The 20,148-nt window shown below is 34.5% G+C and overlaps 1 protein-coding gene across 1 annotated transcript in view; it reads left to right on the forward strand.

The window, feature by feature from the left end:
• The window catches only part of LOC148943914 (uncharacterized), a 54,254-nt gene that overhangs the window by 32,839 nt on the left and 1,267 nt on the right, over nucleotides 1-20,148 (forward strand). The window contains exons 3-7 of the mRNA XM_089101281.1: nucleotides 1,731-1,901; nucleotides 4,146-4,148; nucleotides 4,541-4,696; nucleotides 13,820-14,406; nucleotides 17,991-18,365. Coding sequence (XP_088957407.1) covers nucleotides 1,731-1,901; nucleotides 4,146-4,148; nucleotides 4,541-4,696; nucleotides 13,820-14,406; nucleotides 17,991-18,365 — 1,292 coding nt within the window. The remainder of the gene's footprint in view (nucleotides 1-1,730; nucleotides 1,902-4,145; nucleotides 4,149-4,540; nucleotides 4,697-13,819; nucleotides 14,407-17,990; nucleotides 18,366-20,148) is intronic.

Raw genomic sequence — 20,148 nt, forward strand, 5'->3', positions numbered from 1 at the left:
ACTATTTCCAAACTTGGAAATAAAAAATAAAATTCTTAGAAGCATATGAAGAGAAATGAAAGACCAAAAAAAAAATACATTTGGTTTCACTTTATCAATCTATATATTTTCATTTCGCTTTAATAAACTCATTTTTATCTTTACAAGCTTTACCCTTGAAGATTGTACATACTAAATTTTATTTTCTTCTCAAATATGGTCAAAATCTCATAAGAGTTACAACGCTGGAAGAAATGATTCTATTAACTATCTTGGACATATTTTTAGTAATTTTTAACATTTTAATATATGTTCAAGCATTTTGTGTTTTGATTTGAATAATCAAGTATGGGTTTGTTTTACTGTGTTATATTTTTAGATTTAATCAGCCAAGTATTTATTTGTTGTAGACTATTGTCTCCAGCCAGAAGTTTTGATGTTTCTTGCTACCCACTGTTTAAGTTCATTTCAAATAAAAGAGAATATTTGGGACATTCTCTGAAAATTTTTAAGGGGTTGCTTACTAACCTCCAGACACACGACATGTGTTTTGGGGGATGTGTCAATTGTTAACAGAAGCTAATCAGAGGCAGGGGGGGGGGCTAATCATTTGTGTTTGAGGGTTTTTATTAGGTGAATATTTAAATTATATTTGCGTCTAATTTTAGATCAATTGTCACTAAATCAAGTAGGAACAGCTGGTTATGGACTTTGGAAAATACAGAATTTGTATGATCAAATAGCAAAGGCCTTGGATAACTACCAGAATTAGTCCTATTTTGACATTAGTAAATAAAGTGACAACATATTAGCCAAAAGGAGAAATAAATTTTCTACACTCAGGGACATTCTTATGCTACATCTTTGGATCATCTACAGAATATTAATTTTTATCATCTTGGTTCTATGATTTGAAGTAAGCAATAAATTATTTTCAAAGCTTTATTGATTTTTTTTTCTTAATCTTTAAAACCATCAACAAGCCTTTCATCAAAATAATTTTCAAAACACATGACTTAAGACAAGGTTAGCAGCTAAACTATCATGCATCTTCCTTGGTCCTAGTCTGGGCTTTGAATATGATTGAGAAAGTGTTGCTTTTTCAAGGTAATAAAAGCCTGTATTCTGCATTTTTATAATGTATTCATTACTCCAACAAAATTAAAGGCAAAAAAACAGACATTAAAAAAAAAAAAAAACATTTTAAGAAAGTTGTGAAAAAGTGGGGAAAAATACTAGTTTGAAAATACATCACATTGAATGTATAACAATCTGGATAGTTTGTGGTAATAATTTAAAACTGGAGTGCCATTTCCAAGTGTTGTTTACAGTATTATATGTTTTATAGATGACATTAACTTATTTCAGAGATAATATAATGGATGTCCCTCAAATTCAAGACATGGCTGAGCCTATTGCAATTCTTGAGAATTCTGTTTTTAAAAATGGTAAGTTATTCAATAAAATTTGTTTAAAAAAAGAAAACGGCTGCTTTTCTAGAGTAAATGATTGCTTCTTTTTCTTCTTACTACTTAAGTTCTCTTCAGTGAAAATAACAAAAATCAAACAACATGCAACTGCATTACATTTTGTGTTGGCTATTTGCCAAAGATAGTTTGATTTCTGTCCTTATATGGGTCATTATTCATTTTTGTGGATATTGTGTTGAAAATGGGGATGTAGTTGGGCTTGTTTTGTAAGCATTTCTGTTGAATGTGTTTGATGTCTCGTTTATTTATGCTCTCTTTCAGAAGTTGAAGAGGCTTTACCAAGTGACTGTGAGGAGCCTTTTGACTTTCAAACCAATGTTTTGTCTCCTAAATGGGAAGATGCTCCTGTAGGTACTTTTTGCTGCATTTCAGGACCATATAAACTTGGACCTGACCCTCAGGAAATAGGCACCACATGTTTTGACTATAAAGGTAATTATCAAGCATTTGTTTTTTGTATAATAGTATATATTGGGTAATATTTTATTGAGAAAAGCTAAAATAAATTATGCTTTGCTAAGTGTTCATCATCTTTAGATTTGAAAATGCTGAATCCATAACAATAAAAAATAGAACATGAAACTATGCAATAGATTATGGACAACAATTCCTGTAAATTTTTGAATTAGCAAGTTTCTTTATAGAAAACAATTAGCTTATTTTGTTCAAAGAAATTGTTTCAGTTCTAAAATAAAATATCAAACATTAGTGTCCTTTTGTACTGTAGTGCTAAGTATTTTAGTGTAAATATTTTGTACTTGTAGATGATTTATTACAGTCACTCCATTTGTTTTGTCTCCATTGTTGTAAATCCAGCAGAAAATATATGATTGTTATATAAAGTTCAAGGAGGAACACTTGTGCCTCTATAAAGAGGCGACCCACCACAATGTTAAGCGATTTCATGTCCTAGAGGTCGCAGAGAGATGGCGGTAATTGCATTTTGTAGCCCAAGCTCAAACTAAGAAACTTGCAAAATTTCATCCTCCTCCGACTTTATCTTCATGGGGTAAACTGGGCCGGAAGTTTGGACCCTCCCACCACAGCCCCCTTTAACGTTGTCCGATTAGGCTGAAATTTAGAAGTTGAGCTTTCCTAGGGCGCGAGAGATCATCCTCAAAATTTTAGCTCAATCCGATCACTCATTCCCTGTTTTCAAAAAACCAAATTGAGCCACTTACAATTCCTCAGCATCATTTCTTTTTTTTTCTTATACATGCCTACAGGCCACAGTTAACCACGGAGCCAGTTGAATGAGGACTCATTAGAAGCAGAATTCGACATGTTAGGGCCATTGATATTTTCAGACCGAAAATATTATCCCCCGAATTTACATTTACGAAAAACCTCGTTTTCCTATATTAGCCCATGTTAATTTTTCCCACCACAACCCCCCTTTAACGTTGTCTGATCGGGCTGAAATTTAGAGGATAAGCTTTCCTGGGGCCTGGAAGCTTATCGTCGAAATTTCAGCTCAATCTGATCACTCCTTCCCTGTTTTCCAAAAACCAAATATCAAGTTTTGCTTGCGTCAAAAAGATTCATCACCTTACTAAAAAACAATTTTAATTATGTCTCTTTAGTGTAGCAGTGAGACTCCTTACTGTCAGGCGGAAAACCCGAATTCGATCCACCGTTAGATCAAATTTTTTATATACTGAATTTAAATTTTTAAAAAAAACTCAGTTTCTTTTTTAAATTATTTGAAAAAATTATGTTTTCTAAAGAGTTAAAGAGGCTGAGTTACAAGGTCGACCCTTAAAACATCCTGTCGAGAAAGAAAAGAATAATACACAATCGTCTAACAGTTAGTCAAGCAATAATAAGTAATAAACTGTACAAAAACGTGCAGAAATTATTTGAAAAAAACTACGTTTTCTAAAGAGTTAAAGAGGCTGAGTTACAAGGTCAAACCTTAAAACGTACAGGGATTAGGAGGCACAGTTGGGGGCTGCCGCCCCCAAACCCCGCTTTCGCAGCCTTTAAATAAAAAAAAGTTTTTTAAACTGAAAGTAAGGAGCGACATTAAATCTTAAAACGAACAGAAATTATTCCGTATATGAAAGAGGCTGTGCCCTCCTCAACGCCTCGCTCTTTACGCTAAAGTTTGACTTTCTCACAACTCTTTTTTTAAACAATAGAAACTTTAGCGTAAAGAGCGAGGCGTTGAGGAGGGCACAGCCTCTTTCATATACGGAATAATTGCTGTTCGTTTTAAGATTTAATGTCGCTCCTTACTTTCAGTTTAAAAAACTTTTTTTTTATTTAAAGGCTGCGAAAGCGGGGGTTTGGGGGCGGCAGCCCCCAACTGTGCCTCCTAATCCCTGTACGTTTTAAGGTTTGACCTTGTAACTCAGCCTCTTTAACTCTTTAGAAAACGTAGTTTTTTTCAAATAATTTCAAATAGCATTCACTACATGTTTACAGTAAGACTCAGTTTGCCTTCTGAATTTTTGGAAAACTCATCAATGGAAATCAAGTGTTGGAACAAAAAACAATACAGTCAGTGTCAAATATTCTCCTAAAATAGAGCTCTACTTTAAAAGCAAAGATAGAATTGTTACGTATGAATCACACTTACAAGCCACTCTACTTCAACGCAGTAAGAGCAGTGGCGTTACCAGGTGGCAAAGACCATGTAGGGTGGCACTCCCCAGGTGTTGGCACCAGGAGAAGAAAGTGGAAGGACACTTTTGAAGTATATTATATATGAAGGGTATTTTTCCATTCCTAGTCTTAGCTACTAAAGCTTAAGGCTTTTGTGTTAGTTAGCTAAATACTCTGGAAGGATTTTAAACTTGAAGACACATATTCAAAGCTTTATATTGCATACGTAACAACGTCCCACACTCTATGTATAGCCCGAATTTAATATGTGGAGAAAATGCTAATTTGTGAAATTGGGTTCCTGTTTGCCTAATTATCATGCTTTAATTTGTTTAGTTTTCATATTATGTGTCATTTTTCACATCTATTGTCTGTTTTTTATGTCTTGGGGGTTTTTAATTATTGAGAATATTTTATCTTACTTTGTTAATTTTCCATCTCTTTATTTGCTTTTGTTATATAAGCTGCATATGCTTCACCAGACGATGTCGAAACGATCAGAGAAACTTTCAATTCTTCTTTGTCATATGAGCATCAACAACTACCTTTGAGTATTGCATCCAAAATATTCAATTTAATATCTGTGTTGGACTCCCAGGATCTGGATTGCAATGACGAAGGTATATTTGAAAATTATAACGTTGTAATATTAGTTGGAAAAATGAAGTTCCTCATTTCACGCATCCCCCAATCCAACTAAATGTAATCATCTTCCATTTTCCCACTCTACTGAAGTATTGATCTACTAATGCCATATCAGTCGCTCCATTTCCAAATTTTAAGAGAGAAGAAGATACCAGATGCAGGTCACTGACAGAGAATACAACTCTGAAACTGCGGTCTCACATGCTCTGAGTCACAAACCTGGAGCTCTATAAAGTTAAACAGTGTTATTCTCATTATTGTCTAAAATAATCAGGTTTAAGGTATGGAAAGGTCATCATTTGTTAAGTTCAGAAAGGAGTCTGCATCTGATAGTAAGATTGCTTTTCAGACCACTGACCGTTGGGTATCGGAAGGACAATCTTACCTTAAAAACTTACTTTACTTTACATCAGAAAGGCAAACTTACTGAAAACTTACTTTTAAAAAAAAACTTACAGGGAAATTGCCAAATTTGATTAATTACATGGAAAAGTCAACATTATGAAGTTTAAATGCCTAGAATACTAAACAACTCAGTAGCAAAAACAGACCAGATTCATAACTATCCTTTACCGTGAAAAATAGAAAGAGATTGCTTGGAAAAATCTATTGCCACAATATAGTTTAAAAAGTCAAATTGAAAGACACTGCTATTTTTATTTCGATTATAAAATATCTAGTAAGTGATGCAAAGCAAGAATTATAACTAAATAAACGGAATACATTTTTTTAAAGTATACAAAAGCCATACTTAAAAAAATTATATTTTGTTCCTGTTTGAAACTTAGTGCATCCCTTTTAAGTCCTTTACTGAGCAGTATAACAAGAAGAATAGAATCACTGCTGCAACCTAGTAAAGAGCAAATTAGAGCTAACCATGGTGCATAGTAGCCTATAGTAAGAAATGCAAGCGTGTGTTTTACCCCACTCTGGTATCTGAGTAGACCCATGCTATTAAAACAGAAAAACAATCACCAAGAGACAAGTGGCAAAGGATCATCGTAACCTCACACCTGCTTTTATGATATAAATACGTGACTTTTTAGTGCAAGGGCATCTTCCCCACTGTTAATAGTTTTTAATAGTTTTAGAACATCTTAGTAAAGTTTTTCAAGAACACCTTAGAAACAACAGATTAACATTGGCTAAACTTTTAACTCAAAAGGTAATTGTGTAAGGTAGAAGCTCTGATAATTTGCTGTTTTGCCTTTCAAGTGTCAAAAGCTAGTTCTCGGTAAGTATAAATAGGTTAGCTCTAGTTATTTCTATTTCTAAAAATTAATTAGCTATCATTTGGGTATGCAAATTTGTGAATTTAGTGCTAAATAATGTAATTGGTTTTCTATTAATCAAATTACCTTTAATTAATTATCACACTGTTATTACACTTCAATCTCCTATTAGTTTTACATGTAATACGGTCATTTTTTAGAGAAAAATTAAAAAAGAATGCGTTATTATTACCGTTATTATTACGGTTCAATCAAATTATAACGCTTAAATTTGTTGAGCTCTAATGTTTAGTATCATTTATCACTTTTTTAGTCTGTTTTTTTTTATATTGTGAGGATTTTATTATTTATTGTTGAATTATTGATAATATTTGATTCCAATTTTTTATTTTCTGTCTCTGTGTTTATTTTTTTATTTTTGTTTTGCAAGCTTATGATACTTAATCAATTGAAGCTGAAACGACCATAGAAACTTCTATCTAAACTCTATCATCTGAGCATCAACAGCTACCTGTGGCTATTGCATCCAGAATCACCAATTTAACATCTGATTTGGACTTCCAAAATATGGACAACAATGACAAAGGTATTTGTAACTTATGGCGTTGTGAACTTAGTTAGAAAAAGGAAATATTTTGTGAAATATAAAAGTTTTCGTAAATTTTACAAGCATAACATCAACAATATATCAGACAATATAAACAACATATCATAATTCAAATTCAAGCATTTTATTAACCTCCAAAATTGGAAAGTATAAATAAATATAAAATGAAGAAACTGATCATATAAATATTAAACAACAAATCAATATAAATACAGGCCAATATACACAAACCTAAATTATACTAAACATTCTTAATTAAATTTTATTGATAACATCGTGAATTTTAACACAAACAAGCAGCAAATCTAAAAAAATGGAATTATTGGGAATTATAAGGATAATCTAAACTAGCTAAAGAAACAAAATATAAGAAACAACAGAAACAAATAATTACAAAATTCCAGATTCGGGCTAAAGGAAATCGATGGCCCTAGCAACTTAGATTTTTGTTGCTTTCATACCATATTGTTTTATTACTATGACGTAGAATAAAATTTTGAAAGTCGACATAAAAATTCCCAAAATAAGAAAAAATGTTGAAGAATTAGAATAAGTAAAATATGGTAACCGTACTGAATATGGACGAGCTTGAGGTAGAGCTACAGAATTAAAAACATGAGTTAAAGACTTTCTAGTCAAAACATCTTGGAGTGAAATTACCCTATCAAAACATGCAGAGATGCAAGAAAGGACGAATCTTATTATTTTTGTTGGACAAAGGGATGGCAAAGGACCATAAGAAATATCTAAATAAAGAAAAGAGAACAGTACAATTTTTTCTTAAGTGTGACATCAAATTTTTCATGTTTTTATAGCATTTAAATAGTACTAACAAAAGTGTTTTTCAGGCTAAACTTCTTAAACTTGGGCCTAATGGAAGCTGAATCTGATCAACAGTTTTTATTTACAATCAGGAAAACAGTTATATTTCATTGTTTAAAATTTGCATCTCTCCTCCTACCTCTCCTTCTTCTTAAAAACAGGACAATTACATTTCTGCATTGGTTGTTTAGATTGTAGCCCGTAGGTTATTAAAGTTTGTTCCCTCTGCAAGTTTTGTTTGTTAATGTCGACAGTCATGATTTCCTTTCATAGTTGAGTCAGTTTTAGCCATTCATCCAAGCACATTTTTGAAATTTAGTTTGAATCTGTCATAGTGAAATACAAAGACATTAAATTTAATTAGACATTATAATTTAATTAGACATTAGATATAATTAAACATTAAATAAAAACAAATTGAAGACATTAAATATAGGTAAAATTTCCAATTTTCAAGCAAGTTTAAATAATTCTCTGTTGAAAATTATGAGTAATTTCATATTTACGACTCGTTGAATTCACAGATTCGAAAAAAATGAATCCCGCCATACAAGTGTCTTATTCACTTAATGTAAGTAAGGTCTGTAGGCGTTTCACAGCATTACAACTTTGAAGGGTAACATAAATCCAAGGCATAATGGAGTGTTTGAAATCCAATGCTTGAGTCTATTTTTCATTTTTTTTTTGTAAATCTTCTATGGTAGTGCCTAAAATGTGGCAACAAAAAATTTTATGCTTTATGTTTTCTATGCTTTCTATACCTCCTCTCGTGCTCACTCAGTTTTTGCAAAAGATCAGATGCAAGTAAAATTGCTGACTATTATTTTCCAGAGTTAAATACTACTACTAGTGCTACTAACGACAAATCGAAGCACCAAAACGCTTGAGGCCAACACAGAAATACGCGCTGCTCCTCCATCCCAATTTATTCATAGCCCCCCTCTTTGCGCCCTCCCAGGAAGTTCCCATTTCCCTTGAATATTTCTTAGTGAGGTCCTCCCACCCCAACCGCGGACGACCTGCTTTCCGTTTAACCTTAGACGGTTGGCCAAAAAGGACAATCTTTGGCAATCAGTCATCTTCCATCCGTAGAATTTGCCCTAGCCATCTCAATCTTTCTCTCAATTATAGCCCTAGAAAGCAGTATTAAACTGCACTTTTCGTACAGACTATCGTTTGAAATATAATCAGTTAGTTGGGTACCCGAAACAATCCGTAGGCAATTTTAAGTCCAGAGGTTTTACCCCCTTTGGATTCCATGTTCTCCTATTGCCTTTCTTGTGCTTCTTAAGACAAGGTCCATAAAAATAATCCATGTCAATGGGGATAGAAAACAATCCTGCTTAACTCGAGATTTAATACGAGACTTGCTACTTTATAGCTTTAACACGAAAGTAGAAATTTTCAGAACATAGTAACTGATGATCAATACGAAAATACGGAAATCCGTATTTCCTATGTTAACCAAATTAATGTTATTCTTGGACATAGGAAAAAGTGTTATCAGAGGCAACGCTATAGCGTTGGCTATAGTAAAGGCCATACGGCTCCAATGTTTTATTATTATTATCTATTTATTTATTTATTATTATTTTTTTCGCTGAAGCACTTTATATGCAAGGGTTTGTCGTAGAGACTTCAAAGGGGCTCATTCGAATGGGGGTTCAAATCGAGAATTCTAGTGCCCTTTTTAAGGGTCAAAAGTGATTGGAGGACAACTAGCCCCCCCCCCCCCCCCCAACGCACATCATTCCCCCTAACACATCCAATCAAAATTTTGAGATAGCCATTTTGTTCAGCGTAGTTGATTTCTAGATAGAAAATATGTTTTTGAGGAGGACACTTCCCCACAACCCTCAGGGCAAGGGTTTTAAGTTATGCCCGGGGGCATATAAGAACGATGTTGGCACAATTTATTATTTATTATTTTTTCCCTTTAGAGAAGGGCGCTTTGTATCGAAGAAGTTGTTGTAGAAACTTCGAAAAGGGCTCATTCAGTTGGAAATTGGAGTGGCTTGTGCCCTTTTTAATAGTCATAAGCAATTTCCCGAAACACATCCAATCCAAATTTAGAGATAGCCATTTTGTTCAGCGTAGTTGATTTCCAAATAGAAATTATTTTTTTGAGGAAGACACTCCCCCACAGCTTTCAGGGCAAGGGTTGTAAGTTATGCCCTGAAGCCATATAAGGTTTTTATAGAAGGCATTGTCGTAGAAACTTAAAAAAAGGCTCATTCGATTGGAAATTCAAAGAGCAAGTGCTCTTTTTAATAGTCGAAAGGGAAACTAACCCCCCGCTCACGCCCACCTTTTGCACAAACACATCCAATCAAAATTTTGATATAACCATTTTATTCAACGTAGTTTTAAGTTCTGGAAGTTAGGTCTTTGACGATGACAACCCCCCCCCCTCACAGCCCTCAGGGCAAGGGTTATAACTTATGCCCTGGGGCCATATAAGGTTTTGTATAGACAATGTTTTCGTAGAAAATTCAGAAAGGGCTCATTCGATTGGAAATTTAAATGGCTAGTTCCTTTTTCAATAGTCGAAAGTGATTCTAAGGCAACTGACACCTCTTCCGAACCCACCATTTCCCCAAAAACATTTAATCAAAATTTTGATATAGCCATTTTGTTCAACATATTTGAAAGCTTTGGAAACTACATGAATGAACTGGACACTTCCCCCACAATCTCCAGGGGCAAGGGTTATAAGTTACGCCCTGGGGGCATATATGGTTCTTATGGAAGGAATGCTCATATAAACTTCAGAGAGGGCTCATTTGATTGGAAATTGAAAGTTCTAGTTTACTTTTTAAGCGTCAAAATATATTTGAGGTTAGCCAGCCCCTCCCCCCCCCGTCCGGAAACTTTCTCCCAAATGCATCCAAAAAAATTTTAAGATGGCTATTTTGTTAAAAATAGTTATGACCTGGGGGCATACATGGGTCTTATGGAAGGTGTGCTCGTATTAACTTTAAAGAGGGCTCATTTGATTGGAAATTGAAAGTTTTAGTTCACTTTTAAGAGTCAAAAGAGATTGGAGGGCATCTAGCCCCTCCCACTCCACGATAAGCCATCCGATAAGAATTTTGGGATAGATTTTTTTTAAATAGCTCAAAGACCATATAACGAAAACTCCAAGGTCAATACAACCCCCTAGGGGCCGAGAGCAGGTGTTTAAGTTATGCCCTGGTGGAATATATGGTTCTTATTGAAGGGATGCTCGTAAAAACTTCAGAGATGGCTCATTTGATCGGAAATTGAAAGTTCTAGTTCAGTTTTTTGAGTCAAAAGAGATTGGAGAGCAACTAGCCCCCCCCCGTCGCCCCTTTTTCCCCAAAAGTATACAAAAAAAAATTGTAATAGCCATTAAGTTAAAAATTGTTCAAAAGTCAGATACCAAATTTCAGGTGTCGTCACAACCCCCAAGGGCCTGGGGGCAGACGTTTTAAGTTACGTCCTGGGGCATATATGGAATTTATGAAAGGGATGCTCGAATAAACTTCAGAGAGGGCTCATTAGATCAGAAATTGAACGCTCGAGCTCACTTTTTAATAGTCAAAAGAGATCCGACGCGTAGCTAGTCCTCCCCCTCGCCTTGTTTTTCCAAACCCATCTGATGAAAATTTTGAGATAGACATTTTTTTTAAAATAGTTCGAAGGTCGGATAAGAAAAAAACTGGTGTTAATACAACCCCCCAGGGCCCAGGGGAAGGCGTTCTAAGTTATGCCCTAAGGGCATGTATGGTTCTTATGAAAGGGATGCTCGTATAAACTTGATAGGGGACTCATTTCATTGGAAATTGAAAGTTCTAGTTCACTTTTGAAGTCAAGAGATTTAAGGGCAACTTCCCCCCCCCCCTCCACCCTCTTTTCCCCAAACCCATCCGCTACAAATTTTGAGATAGCCAGTTTTTTGGAAATTATTCAAAAATTAGATAACAAAAAATCCCCCCAGGGCCCGGAGTATAGGCGTTGTAAGTGTTGTCATGGGGGCGTATATGGTTCTTATGAAAGGAATGCTTGTTTAAACCTCAGAGGGGGCTCTTTTGATTGGAAATTGAAATTTCTAGTTCAGTTTTTAAGAGTCAAAGATATCCGATATCCGAAATATCCGATAGCAACTAGCCCCCCCCCCATACACACACCCTTTTTTCCCTAAGCCCATCCGATAAAATAATAGTCATTTCATGAAAAATAGTTCAAATGTCAGATAAGAAAAATTCTTGTGTCGACGGAACCCGCCAGGGCCCGGAGGCAGGAGTTAGGAGTAATACTATAGGGGTATATATAGTTCTTATTGAAGGGATGCTCGTATAAACTTAGGAGAGGGATCATTTGATTGGAAAATGAAAGTTTCTGTTCACTTTTTAAGAGTCAAAAGAGATCGGAGGGCAACTAGCACCCCCCCCCCTCCTCCTCGCCCTAAATGCATCAGATAACAATTTTGAAATAGACATTTTGTTAAAAAATAGTTCAGAGTTCTGATAACAAAAAACTGCGAGTCAAAAGTGTCAAGAGTCAAAAGTGATTGGAGGGCAGCTAGCCTCCCCCCACAATCCATTTACTTTTTTTCCCAGAGGCTCTTCATGTAGAAGTGGTCGTCGTATAAACTTCAGAGAGGGCTCATTTGATTGAAAATAGAAAGTTCTAGTTCACTTTTAAATATTCAAAAGAGACCAAAGTTTAATTAGTCCCCACACGTCCTTTCTCTCCAAACCCATCCGATAAAAATTTGAGATAGCAATTTTGTTGAAAATAGTTCAAGCATCGGATAATAAAAACTCTGAGGTTGACACAAACCCATTTTTTACCACTACATCAAATATTCAATTTGATGTTGTTTATACTTTCCAAGACTGTTCAAGACGCATATTGGTTTCAGTAAAGCGCCAATAATGCAGTAGGTTTTAAAATTTTACAGTGAGAGAAGGAGTGATACCCAAACTATTTTTTATAGTGATTTCTGTTCGTTTCATGCCTGATTTGCATATTCAATTTAATTTTCACTCGTTTAAAGATTTATTTACTAATTTACATTAATATCTATTGCATGCTATCTATTGTATGTCTGTTTGCATTGATTGTTTATTTAATTTCTGTTCGTTTTAATTTTCATTTATACTTCAATAGTAATTTTTTTTTCATTTTAAGCTTGATTTTCATATTCAATCTAAGCATTACTCGCTTTAAGATCTATTTATTCATTTATATTATTAATTGTTGTATGTTCTTGCTATGATTATTTATTTAATTTCTGTTTGTTTTGGGTTTCATTTATTCTATAATAGAAATTTCTGGTCGTTTTGAGTTTGAATTTTTAAAGGTATTTGTATCTGCTGAGCTTAATTTTTAAATGGCCTATACTTTTCTTCGAAAAACTTTATTTTTGGAAAGTTTTTTTTTAATTAATTGTCATTAAAACAGTATTTGTCTGGTGTACCGTATAAGGATAAGTCTTTGGTTTACAATTACCTAATCAATAAGGTTAGCTGTAAATACCACCCATAGTAGATAATTAAGTGGGGAGAGGTTTTTTTGCCCGAAAAAGGGGTTTTGGCCCACCAAAAAAACAGCCCATAGCAATTATCCATTAATCAGAATCTCAGAATCTCGTTCACTAGGATATAATTTTCTTGAATTGTGCCACTCCCCATGTGGGAATAGTGTTGACTGCAATGTCCCCAGTCTTGTAAGTAACCCGACAGGGTCAAAGCAGCCCTCAGTGTCCCATTTATGGTCTTCCTCCCCGTCTATTAATTAACAGCCGATTACTATTTAACTGCTATTGAACGATTTTTATAGAAGTTCTTCTGTAGCATGAATCTGCTATTAGTTCTTAAAGATAAATAAATCAATTTTAATTAATTTAAATTAAATTTTAAATAGTTAATTTTATCTTTTTTCAATATTGTTGAAACTAATCACGAAATTTAATAAAATAATCTTCAAAAAAGATAAACGTCGCTGATTCGCGCGTGAAGTCGTGGCCGTGTGAACCCTGGTTGCGATATATTATGCAAGTGTGAATTTTATTGGCACAATGGCCTTCCTAATTTATAGACCGTTGCGGTTAAATTAGTTTTCAAAGTAAAATTATGATAAAAGTTTAATATAAGTTCCACTAGGGGAGAGGGGTAGAAAAGGAAGTTATTCGTTAAAACCTATCTATTTTTTTTAATCCCGTATGACTTTCAAGTTTTAAAGCTGATAAAAAAATTATATTATTATTAAAATTCTAATTCTTCTATGAAGTGAAAGTATTTTTAAGTTTCTTTGTTTCATATTTGTTTCATTCGAAAGTGGTAGGCAGTGTAGATCCCAAAAAGGTAACAGTTATAGAATGTTCGTCTTTTATTTGTAATTGCTATGATACATAATTATTGAATCGTTTTCACCTTATTTAGTTTTAATAAAATAATTTTTTACTATAGAGACAATTCATTCTGCTGTGTGCAGTTCTGATGGTGTGGATCAGCCAAAACTCTTAGGCCCAAAACTAATCGTGAATATAAAGAAGCTGACAGAGAAGGTTAGTGAAGAATTAACAGCTGGTATTTGGCGTTGCGCCTCCTGTGCAAAAGCAGAAAAATCGTTATTCATGCTAGATTTTCACATAGACACCGGCTGTGAAGAACTTTCACCAATAGAGTGTGTTTTCTGCCCTGCAGTTGTTTGCAACTACAGGGATTTTGTTGTTCACATTATAGAACACCAAATGGGTGAGACAAGAAGATGTCCTATTTGTTTATGTGAATGTATTGGTGATGTGAGTCAACATATAGTTATACATGGTCATTTTTCACCAAGTGCGTCTGAGTTAGAACTACAGGGAAGTACATCACTTGCTATTACACAGAATCCTTTTACAATTTATAAGTATGATGTATGTGAGAAAAGTTTCTCTGTGTCAAGCAGTTTGATTCAGCACCAAAGAGTACACACTGGTGAGAAACCGTTTAAGTGTGATATATGTGAGAAAACTTTTTCTTGGTCAATCAATTTGAATGTGCACCAAAGAGTACACACTGGTGAGAAACTGTTTAAATGTGATGTCTGTGAGAAAACTTTTTGTTTGTCAAGCAATTTGATTAATCACCAAAGAGTACAAACTGGGGGTACACTGTTCGAGTATAACGTATTTGACGGAACTTTTACCGAGTCAGGCAGTTTGGTTCTTCATAGAAATTTGCACAACTGGAAGAAACTATATAAATGTTACGTCTGAGATACAAATTTTACTGGGGCAGTTTGCTTGATCCGGCATCGAAGAGTACACACTGATGAGAAGCCTTTTAAGTGTGATATATGTGAGAAAACTTTTTCTAGGTCAAGCAATTTGATTGTGCACCAAAGAGTGCACACTGGGGAGAAACCGTTTAAGTGTGATATATGTGAGAATACTTTTTCTCAGTCAAGCAGCTTGATTAAGCACTAAAGAGTACATACTGGTGAAAAACCGTTTAAGTGTGATATATGTGGGAAAACGTTTTCTCAGTCAAGCACTTTGATCAACCACCAAAGAGTACACACTGATGAAAAACCGTTTAAGTGTTTTACATGTGATAAAACTTTTTCTGTGTCTGGCAATTTGATTAACCACCAAAGAGTACATACTGGTGAGAAACCGTTTAAGTGTGACGTATGCAAGAGAGAATATTCTTCTAAATTAAATCTTAATAATCATAAAACAAACCATTCTCAGAAAAAGCCTGATAGTTGATAGTCAACAATAACAACTTCTTTGGTCTTGCTGTACCCTATTGTAAACCGTTCCATTGTTTTTTTCTAATCATTTATATATTTTTTTTTAATTCATTAATTGATTTGTGGAACATTTATGTTCATTTTTTCAGTGATTTTCTTTTGTCATGTATCCATGTTTGAGTAAACACCCCAGTAAAATCTATTCTATTCTTCTATAATGTTTTCTAATCTTTTATGAAAGTTTCTTTGTTTATCATTGGGAATGCAACAATGTGAACAAAAATGCATGTAGTTTCTGGTCTGTCCTAAGAGACGTAAATCCCTAAAACTATGATTTTCACAAGGTTTCCTACTCAAGGGATAAAGGGGGTGGGTGATATCTGCTCATTAAGAGATTTTGAAGTCATTTTGACCGATTATATATCCTTGGGATAACTAATGCAGAAGTAAAGAAATGAGAAATATTGGTTTGTTCTAGTGTTGTAATTGGCAAAATTGTGTAGTTGGCAAATGTAATTGCACAGTTTATGTAATCTTTCCACTAAAAAAAAAAACCAACTCAGAAAGCAATATCATTTGGTCTGTAGCAACTTTACCCTTCTAATCTGGCCTTTCTCCCCTCTCTCCTTCTGACTGAAGATTGGACGAACCCATATTTTTCTCTTCTTTCTGAAACAAGCAGGGTATTAAGGGAGGTCAGAATTAATTATGCTGCCATCCAGAGGTCTAAATTGATTTGGGTTAGAGGAAGTACTTTATCCAGACAATTGCTCAACATCTGGTTTGCCTAGTATGAAAGACCCTGCTCAAATCTAGCATTACTAAATACCACAATGTTTAAACCTTAATGTTACCTCTTCACAAAGCTTCTTCCCTCGGGGGGAGCCTCTGAACAATTGCAAGTCTGGATAAGCAATTTTTAACATATTAGATAGAAAGAGGTCCTTTTGAATGTAATATGTTTTTTTCAACTGGGGTGGAGGGTTCCAAAACACAAGGATACCTTCAGGCCATCATTGTTGGTGTGCAGTAATGTTTGAAGTGAGATAAAAATTAGAGTTTGGAGATTTGGTTACTTACTGAAAGGGCAGTTTGTTGATAATCTTAAGGCAAACTGCCTTAAGTGTTCGTAAGATCATAGGTATTTGTGAGTAACTCCTGTTAATTTACTAATTTCTAGCTGTGCAAACAACCAGCGGATAATAAACTGTGGGTACCTGGAGCCTAAAGGCAAGCGAGTATATTTCATTACAGAGATTTCACAGTCAACAGGTTTTATTAAAAGGTCACACATTCTATTTTTTTGTGAATTTTTTTAGGTGATTGTATTTTTCTTGGGGGGGGGGGGGGGGGAGGCTGAGGGAAATTCAAAATTTTTGATTGGTGGGATGGAGCAAACATAATTTTGCTGGTCCTTATAAAAAGTTTGCGGTGAATTTTTTTTTTCTATGCATTTCGTTTGCCAGGCATCTTGGCAAGTAAATGAATGAAACTTTTGAAATCATTACAAATTTAAGTTAAGTATCTTACTTACGTGTTCTTCTAGTAATCATTGCGAGGCGTCTCCTCTTTTTGTAACTAATTAAAAAAAAATTCCACATAATAAGTTCCTCAAAGAAAAGTAGAGAGCTCCATCAAACTAAAAATGAGCAAGAGCACATGAATAGGGCTGAGAACCCCCATGCCTTTTTAAGACCTAAACGTAATTTGCACTTTACAGGAAAAAAACGTTTTTAAATGTTTTCACTTTTTTAATTTAAAAAAATAAAATTATTAAGATTAAGGAAGAAATATTAGCTTATGTAAATTAAACTGCTAATCTACATTCATATGTTTCTTGAGAAGGCATGAGGGTTTACAGTCCTACTCATGTTAATTTTGTACCGTGAGTAAAATGTGATATATTTAAAATACAAAAAATAAAATCTTTTTCTCTCTGATGATAATTCCGACTTCCTCTAATTAAGTTTAAATCTAGTTTCAAAAAAGAAAAGTTCCTTATCAGCAAAAAGAGAAATTGAATTTTAGCCTCAACGACGCTAGACGGTTTTGAATTTGGCTAAGATGTTCGACAATAAAAAAACTACTAGATACATAGTTCACAGGAAGCTTAAGTTATGAACGTTTAATCATCAGAAATATTTAAAACAAATCATTGGATAGATAGTTCGCATAATTTAGTGAGTTTGCGAACATAATTACAAAATAGCGGCCCCCTCCACAGGACTTGGGCCAATCGTGAAAAAGCTGGTAAAGCGCAGGAGTTATATTTTTGCGATATAGTGAAAAAAAACAGTTTTTTGTTTCAATTATGGATTGTCTCTATTGCCATCAACATTATTTTTTAGAGCGAATTTAGTCCTTGCCTCTGTTGTCGTCATTTGAAGTGAAGCGCTGTTGTACCTCTAAATGTAAGTCTCAATAAAACTATTGCTTTTCTATTTGTGTTTATTTTATTTTATATGTCTGTATCTAGTCGCACAGCAGGTAATTAGTTCGTATGCCTCCAACGGTGGTGCTCCCAGGAATCCGATTTCTTCACAACATTAGAGGTAATGGATTTCCAGAACACTGAAGGAAAAGAGGTTACGTTTACATAGTTACATATTTTATTTTCTGGCTTTTAGTGGGTGGCGCATTCACCCGTTAACATTACTCCCCATTGCTGTGGTGCAGGCCTCGATGGCACAATCTTTTGCGCTATAAGTGGCGCTATCGGAAGAAATTATAAGGTGTAAGTACACAGCTTTAAAGCATAATATTACATTTAACGCGGTCAATCTTTATTACCGCAATAATCTCAGTCCCTTTTTTTATCGCTACAAATGGCACGGTCGGAAATTGGAGGAAAACATGCGAACTAGTTATGCTATAAACTTTGTAATTTAAATCGTGAAGGTAAAGAAGCTGACAGAGAAGGTTATTGAAGAATTAACAGCTGGTATTTGGCGTTGCGCCTCCTGTGCAAAAGCAGAAAAATCATTATTCGTGCTAGATCTTCACATAGACACCGGCTGTGAAGAACTTTCACCAATAGAGTGTGTTTTCTGCCCTGCAGTTGTTTGCAACTACAGGGATTTTGTTGTTCACATTATAAAACACCAAGTGGGTGAGACAAGAAGATGTCCTATTTGTTTATGTGAATGTATTGGTGATGCGAGTCAACATATAGTTATACATGGTCATTTTTCACCAAGTGCGTCTGAGTTAGAACTACAGGGAAGTACATCACTTGCTATTACACAGAATCCTTTTACGATTTATAAGTATGATGTATGTGAGAAAAGTTTCTCTGTGTCAAGCAGTTGGATTCAGCACCAAAGAGTACACACTGGTAAGAAACCGTTTAAGTGTGATATATGTGAGAAAACTTTTTCTTGGTCAATCAATTTGATTGTGCACCAAAGAGTGCACAGTGGGGAGAAACCGTTTAAGTGTGATATATGTGAGAAAACTTTTTCTCGGTCAAGCAGTCTGATTATTCACCAAAGAGTACACACTGGGGATAAACCATTCAAATGTGAATTCTGTGAGAAAATTTTTTGTGTGTCAGGCAATTTGATAATGCAGCGAAAAGTGCACACGGAGTATAAACCATATAAATGTGATATAAGTTAGACAGATTTTTCTGGGTCAGTCGGCTTGATACACCACCAAAGAGTACACACTGGTGAGAAACCGTATAAGTGTGATATATGTGAAAAAACTTTTTCTAGGTCAAACAGTTTGATTGAGCACCAAAGAGTACACACTGGGGAGAAACCGTTTAAAAGTGATGTCTGTGAGAAAAATTTCTCTCAGTCAAGCAGTTTTATTCAGCACCAGAGTACACACGGGTAAGAAACCGTATAAATGTGATGTATGTGGGAAAATGTTTTCTCAGTCAAGCAGTTTGATCAACCACCAAAGAGTACACACTGATGAAAAACCGTTTAAGTGTTTTACATGTGATAAAACTTTTTCTGTGTCTGGCAATTTGATTAACCCCCAAAGAGTACATACTGGTGAGAAACCGTTTAAGTGTGATGTATGCAAGAGAGAATATTCCTCTAAATTAAATCTTAATAATCGTAAAACAACCCATTCTCAGAAAAAGCCTGATAGTTGATAGTCAACAATAACAACTTCTTAGGTCTTGCTGTACCCTATTGTAAACCGTTCCATTGTTTTTTTTCTAATCATTTATATATTTTTTTTCAATTCATTAATTGATTTGTGGAACAATTTTGTTCATTTTTTCAGTGATTTTCTTTTGTCATGTATCCATGTTTGAGTAAACACCCCAGTAAAATCTATTCTATTCTTCTATAATGTTTTCTCATCTTTTATGAAAGTTTCATTGTTTATCATTGGGAATGCAACATTGTGAACCAAAATGTATGTAGTTTCTGATCTGTCCTAAGAGACGTAAATCCCTAAAACTATGATTTTCACAAGGACTCCTACTCAAGGGATAAAGGGGGTGGGTGATATCTGCTCATTAAGAGATTTTGAAGTCATTTTGACCGATTATATATCCTTGGGATAACTAATGCAGAAGTAAAGAAATGAGAAATATTGGTTTGTTCTAGTGTTGTAATGTGCAAAATTGTGTAGTTGGCAAATGTAATGGCACAGTTTATGTAATATTTCCACTAAAAAAAACAAACTCAGAAAGCAATATCATTTGGTCTGTAGCAACTTTACCCATTCTAATCTGGCCTTTCTCCCCTCTATCCTTCTGACTGAAGATTGGACGAACCCATATTTTTCTCTTCTTTCTGAAACAAGCAGGGTATTAAGGGAGGTCAGAATTAATTATGCTGCCATCCAGAGGTCTAAATTGATTTGGATTAGAGGAAATACTTTATCCAGACAATTGCTCAACATCTGGTTTGCCTAGTATGAAAGACCCTGCTCAAATGTAGCATTACTAAATATCACAATGTTTGAACCTTAATGTTACCTCTTCACAAAGCTTCTGATCCCTCAAAATAGCAAAACGAAGCTATTGCTCCTTTAAAAAAAAAAATTAAGTATAGAAAAAACATGGTAGAATAAAAAAGAGGTTTGAAAA

This window comes from Artemia sp. Qi Xiang Cuo, chromosome 15 (genome assembly GCF_049724085.1).
Source record: "Artemia sp. Qi Xiang Cuo chromosome 15, ASM4972408v1, whole genome shotgun sequence".
Lineage (NCBI taxonomy): Eukaryota > Metazoa > Arthropoda > Branchiopoda > Anostraca > Artemiidae > Artemia > Artemia sp. Qi Xiang Cuo.